Raw genomic sequence first — 11,220 nt, 5'->3', positions numbered from 1 at the left:
GTGCATGATAATATAATAGTGCAGAGGACCCTGGGTTTTTAATAAATACTGATCCGTGTTGAGTGCCCCAGGGAAAACAAATTAGACCACTGTGAACATCATGTTTATGTTCTGGATTGTAGTACTGCTTCAGCAGATTGCACACCGCACAAAAATGGTATACAATATCTTCCGTTAGGACAAAAGCACCTAGTTGTCACTTAATAAAGAAACTGACAAAAGTAGGACAAACTCGAGTCCTATCCAATGCCCGACTTTATGATCATATCTACACCAACCTATGGAAGTCATCCTGATGCCTGAAATAGCCTCTGCAAACTTACAAGGGACGTGAGTATATTCAGTTTCACCAAGAAGATGACAAAGCTTCACGGCTTTTACTTCATGGTTGTGACCACCAGATGAGGCCTTTGAAACCATTCACAATTCCACCGAAACCTCCACACGGACTTCCCTCTTATTTGCATTCCTATGCACATTACTGTGGATTTATACAGTGTGTCATGCAATCAGCCTTTTGAGGGGCCTAATCAAAATGTTGTAGCGAGCAAAACATTTTAGCAGTCCCCCTCTTGACAGCGGAGAGAAAACATGTACATTTTAGAGTTAATTTAATTCTACACATTTTGCTATGGGGCGTAGAGAAAATGTTTGTTTTAGAGAAAGTTTGCTGCAATTCTACTAATTTTGCCATGGGGCAGAGAGAAAAATGTGCAGTTTTGAATATGATATCTGAGTGAGATTTACGAATAAAATAGTAGTAGATGGATCGTTTGTCCAGACCTGCAATAGGCTAACTAGTAATCATACCTCACCTAAAATCTGCCTCAATTTGTCATATGAATCTCAAGAACAAATAGCTGATAGGCAGCGGAGAGGCCAGGTGCACATGAAAGAAGAGTGAAGATATGAGACACACAGCTCAAAATTCTCCCTTATTGATCGTGTTTAGGGGAAATACAATTGTCTGACATAGACTAGCCTACAACAATGAATAATTGCAATGAATAATGAGTGCAAAATTCTGCAGTGAAAATGTCATTTGAATAACGGCGCGAAAGCCTGTGATTTCAATGTTTAATTCGATTTGGATCAGTTGTGGGTCGACTCTCGACAGTTTATAAGGTCGATAAAGGCACAGAAGCACTCCAGTCTAGCTGTATTTTTACTTCTGATACTGAATGCGCTGTCTGTTGCAGATCATCACTCTCCCAAGTCATCCTGTAATAATGTGACCACATACTCCCCGCAGGCCCAGTTATTCAGGAAAGCTTAACACATGCTCTGCCTCCTCTCCAATCTGAGCGGCTATTCCTTTGACACCTAGAACCTAACGCTTCAATACAGTCAAAATATTTATCATTTAACTTTTTAAAAGGAATTACCATAATATGTGGCATAAACACAACCAGTCACAATGTTTTAATCTGATTAGGCTACTTCAAAAGTCTCCTGTAGGCATGCGCACATTCCTCCAAAATATAATTCCAGCATCCTCAAAATTGTTTGACAATAACCAGATTTCTGCATCGCAGTGCTTGAAGCGTCACTACAGACCCAGACTGTGTCACAACCGGCCGTAACCGGGAGTCCCATAGGGCGGCGCACAATTGGCCCAGCGTCGTTCGGGTTAGGGGAGGGTTTGGCCGGGGGGCTTCACTTGGCTCATCACGCTCTAGCGACTCCTTGTGGCGGGCCGGGCGCCTGCAGGTTGACTTCGGTTGTCAGTTGAATGGTGTTGTGTTGGCTAGCTTCAGGGTTAAGCGGTCGGGTGTTAAGGAGCGTGGATTGTGGGGTCATATTTCGAAGAATGCATGACCCGACCTCCGCCTCTCCCGAGCCCGTTCAGGAATTGCAGCGATGAGACAAGATAGTAATTGGATATGGCAAAATTGGGGAGAAAAAGGGAGTATAATAAAATAATGTCACCCCATCATAGGAAAGCATGCAGTTTATTAGGCTACAGATTAAATAAGTTATGATGATCCTCATCACTGTGCACTTTCACCACCTTATGAAAGTCATCATAACTTATTTCATCATAACTTATTTCATCATACCTTATTTCATCATAACTTATTTCATGCTCCTTTCAATAAATATCAAGGGTCTTATTCTGGTGACATGATGATCGATGCTTGGCTGCTATTTGACAAATAAAAATAATCTTGCACTTTTGTCCATAATATCTCATCATGTAGTAGGCTACAATATACCTGCACTGTATCTGCAAGCCGCTGGCTAGAGCGCACGTGCCAATACCAGAGTGGGCATATTCGCTATAGCTATGCAACATTTTCTGTGAAAAAACCATCAGTATGGTAAGAATGTATTGTAACGTTTTTAAACGCTGTGTTCTACTCCCTTCACAGAACAGCGCAAACTGGCCCTAACCAGAATAGAAAGAGGAGTGGGAGGCATCGGTGCACAACTGAGCAAGAGGACAAGTGTCTAGTTTGAGAAACAGACGCCTCACAAGTCCTCAACTGGCAGCTTCATTAAATAGTACCCACAAAACACCAGTCTCAAAGTCAACAGTGAAGAGGCAACTCCAGAATGCTGGCCTTCTAGGCAGAGTTGCAAAGAAAAAGCCATATATCAGACTGGCCAATAAAAATTAAAGATTAAGATGGGCAAAAGAACACAGACATTGGACAGAGGAACTCTGCCTAGAAGGCCAGCATCCCGGAGTCGGAACAGCGCAAACTGTCCTCTTGCTCAGTTGTGCACAGGGGCCTCCCACTCCTATTCTGGTTAGAGACAGTTTGCGCTGTTCTGTGAAGGGAGTAGAACACAGCGTTTAAAAACGTTACAATACATTCTTTACAGAATTCACAATACACTAAGTGTGTGCCCTCAGGCCCATACTCCACTACCACATACAGTGGGGCAAAAAATGTATTTAGTCAGCCACCAATTGTGCAAGTTCTCCCACTTAAAAAGATGAGAGAGGCCTGTAATTTTTATCATAGGTACACTTCAACTATGACAGACAAAATGAGAAGAAAAAAATCCAGAAAATCACGTAAGATTTTTTATGAATTTATTTGCAAATTATGGTGGAAAATAAGTATTTGGTCAATAACAAAAGTTTACCTCAATACTTTGTTATATACCCTTTGTTGGCAATGACAGAGGTCAAACGTTTTCACAAGGTTTTCACACACTGTTGCTGGTATTTTGGCCCATTCCTCCATGCAGATCTCCTCTAGAGCAGTGATGTTTTGGGGCTGTTGCTAGGCAACACGGACTTTCAACTCCCTCCAAAGATTTTCTATGGGGTTGAGATCTGGAGACTGGCTAGGCCACTCCAGGACCTTGAAATGCTTCTTACGAAGCCACTCCTTCGTTGCCCGGGCGGTGTGTTTGGGATCATTGTCATGCTGATCGACCCAGCCACGTTTCATCTTCAATGCCCTTGCTGATGGTAGGCTTTGTTACTTTGGTCCCAGCTCTCTGCAGGTCATTCACTAGGTCCCCCCGTGTGGTTCTGGGATTTTTGCTCACCGTTCTTGTGATCATTTTGACCCCACTGGGTGAGATCTTGCGTGGAGCCCCAGATCGAGGGAGATTATCAGTGGTCTTGTATGTCTTCCATTTCCTAATAATTGCTCCCACAGTTGATTTCTTCAAACCAAGCTACCTATTGAAGATTCAGTCTTCCCAGCCTGGTGCAGGTCTACAATTTTGTTTCTGGTGTCCTTTGACAGCTCTTTGGTCTTGGCCATAGAGGAGTTTGGAGTGTGACTGTTTGAGGTTGTGGACAAGTGTCTTTTATACTGATAACAAGTTCAAACAGGTGCCATTAATACAGGTAACGAGTGGAGGACAGAGGAGCCTCTTAAAGAAGAAGTTAGTTAGGTCTGTGAGAGCCAGAAATCTTGCTTGTTTGTAGTTGACCAAATACTTATTTTCCGCCATAATTTGCAAATAAATTAATAAAAAATCCTACAATGTGATTTTCTCGATTTTTTTTTCTCATTTTGTCTGTCATAGTTGAAGTGTACCTATGATGAAAATTACAGGCCTCTCTCATCTTTTTAAGTGGGAGAACTTGCACAATTGGTGGCTGACTAAATACTTTTTTGCCCCACTGTATCTACAACACAAAATCCATGTGTACCTGTGTGTAAAGTGCGTACGTTATCATGTGTGTGTATGCATGTGTCTGTGCCTACGTTTGTGTTATTTCACAGTCCCCACTGTTCCATAAGGTATATTTTTACCTGTTTTTTATATCTGATTCTACTGTTCTACAGTTACCTGATGAGGAATAGAGTTCCATGTAGTCATGGCTCTATGTAGTACTGTGCGTCTCCCATAGTCTGTTCTGGAGTTGGGGACTGTGAAGAGACCTCTGGTGGCATGTCTTGTGGGGTATACATGTGTGCCCGAGCTGTGTGCTGGTCTTTTAAAAAGACAGCTCGGTACCTTCAGCTTGTCAACACCTCTTATAAAAGCAAGTAATGAGGAAGTCAATCTCTCTTCCACTTTGATCCATGAGAGACTGAGATGCAAAACCAGTTCTTTAAACATGCAAAACCTGTTTTGTTTAACTCTTGAGACATTTTTATTGGCTAAATTAACTTTGATCTGTCTTTTTAATTGTGTGCTCTGTATTTAGCTTAAGATAGGTTATAGGTAGGTGTAAAATAAATATAATTAGCCTTTAGCCTATTTCTGTAATTTGTTGGGTATGGTAGCCACCTGCCTTTGTTGGAAATTGCTGCAATATAGCCTGTTCAAAAGGTTTAAACCAGTTTGTAAGTGTTTTGCTCCATTCTGTTGAGCCATTTTCTTTGGCCAAATTAAATTAGCTCCTGAATGGTGCAGCATTCTAAGGCACAGTGCCAGAGGAGTCACTACAGACACTGGTTCGATTCCAGGCTGTATCACAACTGACCGTGATTGGGATGTCCATAGGGCGGCGCACAATTGGCCCAGTGTTGTCCGGGTAAGGGTTTGGCCGCGGTAGGTCATCATTGTAAATATGAATTTGTTCTTAACTGACTTGCCTAGTTAAATAAAGGTTAAACCAATTAAAAAAGTTCAAAATGTAATGCTGTGTTTGCAGCAATATAATAGCCTGCTCTTATTTTTCCTATAAACAATGGCTTGACTTACTTTTCATACTACCCTAAAAAAAAGTTTAGAAACTTTTGTGAAGGTTTGTTGTGGCTATTATTAAGCTTTAGCTACTGCAAGCCTTTGATATGAAGGCAGTGTGCACTGGCGTTCCAAACAACTCTAACAGTTGAACTTGAGGTGAGCAAGAATGTTTCAGGCCTATTAGAGTTACTCATATAATCTTACACTATAACGCTTATCTATATACAGCATATTCTGATTGACAATGAATGAATTAGCCTCCTTCTGTACATCTATATCTCTATAACCATCACTAAATGAAATGCATGTTGGTGTCCTAGCATCCTGCCGGGCATATCTCTATCTTTCTGGGGCTAGGCCTAACCTTCTCTTCCATGATATAGGCTATATTTATATATATTAATATCATACAGTGGACACCTAAGCCTATAGGCCTATGCATGCAATGCCCTGATGCATTTAGTGCTCACATCTCCAACAGCTGAATCGTGAGGTGGACAATTATTATTTTAGGAAAGCAGCCCAAAAAAAATACAAATTAATTGGCTATAATGTTTGGGCCAATATCCCTCATTTAGTCCAATGTGAATGGATATGGGCGGTCAGTAAATTTCTGAAATGTCTGGTCAATTAAAATCTTCCTGGTCACGTTGTCCGGCACCCTAAAAATGTTTAAAACATCCCACTGCTGGCCTGCTTTGAAGCTAAGCAGGGTTGGTCCTGGTCAATCCCTGGATAGGAGACCAGATGCTTCTGGAAGTGGTGTTGGAGGAGGCACTCTTTCCTCTGGTCTAAAAATAAATATCCCAATGCCCCAGGGCAGTGATTGGGGACATTGCCCTGTGTAGGGTGCCATCTTTCAGATGGGATGTTAAATGAGTGTCCTGACTCTCTGTGGTCACTAAAGATCCCATGGCAGTTATCGTAAGAGCAGGGGTGTTAACCCTGGTGTCCTGGTGAAATACCCAATCTGGCCTTCATACCATCATGGCCTCCTAATCATCACCAGCGTACAATTGGCTTATTCATCCCCCTTCCTCTCTCCTGTAACTATTCCCCAGGTTGTTGCTGTAAATGAGAATGTGTTCTCAATCAACTTAACTGGTGAAAAAAAAAAAAAAAGAGATTCATAGTGTAATTTATATTGACTAATTTCTGCCTACTCTTTGCTGTTTGGCAATTATGATGAACAAGAGCATGCAACATTTCTTTCTCTCCTTTATTATATATTTGTCATCCTTTTGTAAAAAAGCAAATTTGGCATACAGATACATTCACTTGTTGTCACAGTATATGTGTTTCATCTTTTTAAGTGCCAGACAGTTCCGACCATTGTAGGTCTTATGAATATAACTTTTTCTGAAATCATATAGATGCTGTCTTGGACATTTTTAGTCGAGTCATATTCTTTCTATACATACAAAATAAAACAATAACTAAAGCCCAGAAAAAAGTATTTAAGGGCCAAAAATAAAGTTGCCTAGATAAAAAACAGAAACAAGAGAAACAGCACTAGCATGCATGCACATTTGTCAATAAGCTTCCAAGACTTTGAAGGAGGAGAATGGCTTGACAAAGTGGTAGTCGAGGTTCCCACAGTGGGGGCACTGCTGCACGTTGCTGTACTCTGAGAAGTACTGCATCCCCACCCTGACATCTATGACTGGCTTGCCACAGTGCTTGCAGTTCAGACGGGCCTAAGGGTACAAATGGAGGAAATGGCTAAGGATCCGGAGTAGTTGACTTTGCCATGCATAATGTCAATGAGACGATTTGATAGGAAGAGATCTAGCCCCAACACAAAACCTGATTTTTTTTAACTGACTTTGGTCCATGAAGCTACCTTATGGTAGGCAGCCTGCCATATTTAAATGACACCCCTGAACCATCTGGATGCTAACTCAAATATGACTTTCAAACTCATCGTGAGGAGAAAAAAAAAGATATATAGATAAATACTAATAGCCTACTCACCTGACAACATGGTGTGGCGGCCAGTATATCGTAGGTGTACATCGTCCCCAACTGGTGCCAGCTCCCATCCCACCTGGACTTGCACTTGATACAGACAATTTTGTGGACTCCCTCCAGACAGTCGACACATATTGCATACAGATGCATCAGCCTCCCTTTACAAGAGAGACAATAGGGTTGTTTAATAGATTCCACAAATAATCCCTAAAGCGTGAAAAATAATCATGCATTACAAAGCCTGAAGATCAAAGCAACAGCATTCAGCCACGGATGTAATTCTTATCCATGTGGTGAATAGCTACTAAGAACCTGTTTGTGGAAAACAGTATAGATTGACTTGATTGATATGCATGTCATGCTTGATCACATTCATGTGCCATAATAATTTTGTTTAGTTCTCAATGAAAGTAATGAATTATATTGTGCCAGGTTTATTATGGTGTGTTCTTATCTCAAATATATGCAAGGGATAACACCCTTGCTGACCAAAATAACAATTATGAAAATTCACAACCAAACGAGTTATTCTGAAATACACTAAAACATGCATATCTGGAAACAGCTGTGGTCCAAATCATTTGCTTGCAGCAACATACTGTAACTCCTGGGGCCTGATCAGCTGTCAACAGTAAGCCTGAACATTTCACTGTCCACATTTCTTCTACCACAACAGGAACCAGCATATAGGTGTCAGGTAGCCTAGAGGTTAAAGAGGCGCGCTAGCATGTCCGACCCAGGTTCGACGAGGAACAATCTGTTGGGAAGTGAGCTGGCAACCAGAGGGTTGCTGTCGGTACCAAATCCTAGATGACATTGCCTGCCGTTGTGCCCTTGAGCAAGGCACTTAACCCCACAACAACAACAGCTCTTGGGGGTCCAGTGTGGCAGCACCTCTACAAAATCTGTATGCATGTGTGTTTTTCTGCAGTGTTGGGTTCAAAGTCAAACGTCAGATGGAACGTGTGCAATTCACCAATAAAGTGATCTTTCTCTTAAACTCGGGTTCAAGACAATCATTTTCAAATTTTTAATTACAGGTCATCAGATTGTTTGTGGGAAAATATGTCCATAGAATATTAGAAAAATAATTATGTAATTTCCAGTTTGCAATATTTGAGTTTGTACCCAATCACAACATACATACATGCATGCATGCATGCGCAATGGTTGGGCAGTCTGCTGGTTTTGATAGCCTAAGTGTTTCAAATTCTGTTTCTCAGAGATGGACATTGTTCCAAAGACCTACCTTGCAGATGGCACGGCACATCGTACTCAATCTCATCGTGTCTGGAGGGGCTCAGGAACAGGGTTCCGTCCACCAGGGGGAACTGCTCAAAGACAGGCAGGGTGCGGTGGCACAGGGCACAGTTGACCATGTTCCTGTGGCTGGCGCTTAGAGCCGACAGGATGTACCTCCTCAGGTCCTCTCCCTGGCCCGCCTGGGCATCATCCTCCATACGTACGTGGTAGGTGTTCAGCTTGTGTCTGGGTATGTGGGTCAGCAGCTCTGTGAGGTCCAGCCTCCGCAAGAACTGCACTGGGTTGTCCCCTGGGGTGAGTCTGGGCAGGGGCAGGATGGTGTGATCGAGGTGGCCTCCGCGACCCAGCATGCCGCTTGCCAGCATGTGCTTCCGGTGACTCTCCATGTGCACCGCATTCTTCAGGAACTCCCCCAGGTGCCGGGAGCTGCGGGGCCCTGTGAATGCAGGCGGGGAGAAGAAGGAGAAGCCTGACGGAGGGGACTGACCCGGGGAGTCACAGGGTGAGCGGGGCCCCAGGCTGCTTCCACAGAATAGGCCTCCGTGACCCCTCTCCTGAGAGTTCTGCCGATCCACTGACTGTCGGCGAGGCAGCTCCTGACTGGATGCTCTGTGAGCCAGCTTACTGCCCCCAGGCAACTTGCCCCTTTTAGGATCATCAGGGGGATCCAGCCCACCTCCACATGCACCCCCTCCAGCTGAGCTGCTCAACTTCCCTAGACTCTTCTCCAGAGGCACCTTCTTCTTCACCTCTGTCATGCGCTTCACCTGGTACCAGTCCGTGTCTTTCTTAAGGTGGCCCTGGCCACAGCGGCAGGAGCAGAAGCGGAAGGCCAGGTCGTATCCCTTCTTAGTCCACATGTTCTGCCGGCACTGCTTCTCGTTCCAGCTGCGGGCCCTTCCAATGCAGTTGAACTGGACCAGGATGCTACTCTCCCACTCGTAGAAGCACTGCAAGTGCATCCAGTTGCCATAAGGGCAGCTATCACTGTTACACACCACACGTTGATAGTCATCCTTGTCAAGGTCAATGTCTCTGGCCAGACTGCACACAAGAGGGGTAGCACAGGGGGCCTCTGCAGCACACAAAACAAAACAGAGTTACTATATCACTCATAAACATATTATAACATCTCCATACGAAATATGACTTGAAAATACATTTTAAAAAACATGCTGAGGCTCAACATTCACTTTGGACATATTACAGAGCAACAAAACAATATTAAACAGCAATGTTTAACAGCAGTTAAACTGCTGACAAAATTCTATGCTGTTACTGAATGATTCAGGACTCAAACATCAATGCACAGTCTGTCTGGAATTTAACTTTAAAACGGTAATGGACTGTGTGAACATTCAATAATAAGAAGAAGGCTAATGGGATCTGTGTTATCTTGCAACATAAGAGCCATCATTGAGTATGGATCACTGAGAAGTGGTGCCTGAATACCTGTCAGACAGACAGACAGACACTGAGGGTTTCCCTGTCTCTGTGTGTGTGTGTGTGTGTGTGTGTGTGTGTGTGTGTGTGTGTGTGTGTGTGTGTGTGTGTGTGTGTGTGTGTGTATGGTAGATCAATTTCCTCCTTTCATTTCCTGTACTTCATTGTCATCTCTCAGCCCTCATAGTTTCTAGACAGTGTATCAGAAACAATCCCATGCATGCACTGTAATGTGCCTAACTATACCTGCATCAAAACTCAGTTCAGTTAAAAATAAAAATAAATAAGAAGAACGGGACTAGTCTATGCCTTTGCAACATGATTATGAGTCACCAACTTCAGGCTGCCAGGGTGATTCAAACATAAACCTGAGGCTCTGTACAATGAATTCCATCATTGTTCAGCTATTTGCCTACCCCAGCACATTTTATTAATTGGTAATATTTTGTTTATAAAGAGCCGACCGGAATATGTTTTACATAACAAAACATATTTCATTCAGATAGTAAGTTAGGCCTGGTATAACTTTGATGCCAACTATAATGTATATACAGCCTATATGCACAGCCTACTTATATCGTTTCTGTGTTACTTTATCTGACTCAGGACACAGACGTTGCAATACCGACAATGTATCAAATTAAGTTGAACTTGAGCAGGCAAGCGGCGAGGTGCCAGCACTACCCATGAACAAGGCCACAACTGACACTGTACATGTGTGCGTCGTGATATGACAGTGCATAGAGCTCCATTACGACGCATCATTAAATGATCAATGCATAATGCTCGTTGGCAATTACACTATAACGCGTGAGTTATGAAGCCTACAGTCGATAACAACAAAAATGTGAAGCACCGTAAAGCGTACGTTAGCTCATAGGCAATAATAAAATAAAATCCATTGCAATAACTTCGGTCACGCATGTTTTGACACAATTTCACTCTTACCACTTCTATGCTCGTTGAACGGTGCAGCTGTAGCCCCTAATAATGTTGCTGTTACCCCTGGTGCTCCTCCTGTTGCGGCAGCACTGGCTCCATTTTCTTGTTCATCTCCACTACTATTAGTCCTTTTATTTCTCTTCCCCTTGTTGCTTTTCTGGTTGGGCATTTTACTGATCCAGATATGAATACTTTCAACCCATCAACGGCTGGCTGACATTTCTGCGGATTCCATTTGAATCCTACTTGAGAGATGCAATGATTCTCTTCTTGATTGCAGGTGGTACTGTTTACAGCTATATTATCTCCATCCAGGTTTATGCAGTTGTGACAGCAAAGGTAACCTACGAAGAAGGCGTGTCCGTTTCTTGTTTTGATTCCTGCTCTGAATGTAGATCCGTCAGGCGCTGTTCTGTTTTCCTCCTGCCGCCATGACGAAACACTGCTCCGCCCCCCGAACCTTGCTGTAAATTATTATTCGAATTAACAAGG

The 11,220-nt window shown here is 43.0% G+C and overlaps 1 protein-coding gene across 1 annotated transcript; it reads right to left on the bottom strand.

Annotated features, from left to right (window-relative positions):
- Positions 1 to 6,314: 6,314 nt before the first annotated feature.
- Positions 6,315 to 11,189, bottom strand: heca (HECA ribonucleoprotein granule regulator). Its single transcript, XM_021600462.3, has 4 exons — positions 10,735 to 11,189; positions 8,330 to 9,418; positions 7,084 to 7,238; positions 6,315 to 6,806 (listed from the first exon to the last, which is right to left on the bottom strand). The coding sequence occupies exons 1-4, from the start codon at positions 10,895 to 10,897 to the stop codon at positions 6,642 to 6,644; spliced, it is 1,572 nt and encodes a 523-aa protein (XP_021456137.1). The 5' UTR covers positions 10,898 to 11,189; the 3' UTR covers positions 6,315 to 6,641.
- Between the last annotated feature and the right edge of the window lie 31 nt (positions 11,190 to 11,220).

Source organism: Oncorhynchus mykiss, chromosome 4 (assembly GCF_057628025.1).
Source record: "Oncorhynchus mykiss isolate SJ-2025 chromosome 4, ASM5762802v1, whole genome shotgun sequence".
Lineage (NCBI taxonomy): Eukaryota > Metazoa > Chordata > Actinopteri > Salmoniformes > Salmonidae > Oncorhynchus > Oncorhynchus mykiss.
The sequence above is the reverse complement of the archived record's forward strand: the minus strand, read 5'-3'. Positions and strand labels throughout refer to the sequence as shown.

Bases quoted from the DNA above. Each gene is read 5' to 3' on its own strand.
- heca (XM_021600462.3), bottom strand. From the start codon at position 10,897: ATGCCCAACCAGAAAAGCAACAAGGGGAAGAGAAATAAAAGGACTAAT. The intron at 7,239-8,329 runs GTAGGTCTTTGG...TCTCTTGTAAAG, and splicing joins TGTGCCGTGCCATCTGCAAG to GGAGGCTGATGCATCTGTAT. The intron at 6,807-7,083 runs GTGAGTAGGCTA...TTGTACCCTTAG, and splicing joins CCGCCACACCATGTTGTCAG to GCCCGTCTGAACTGCAAGCA.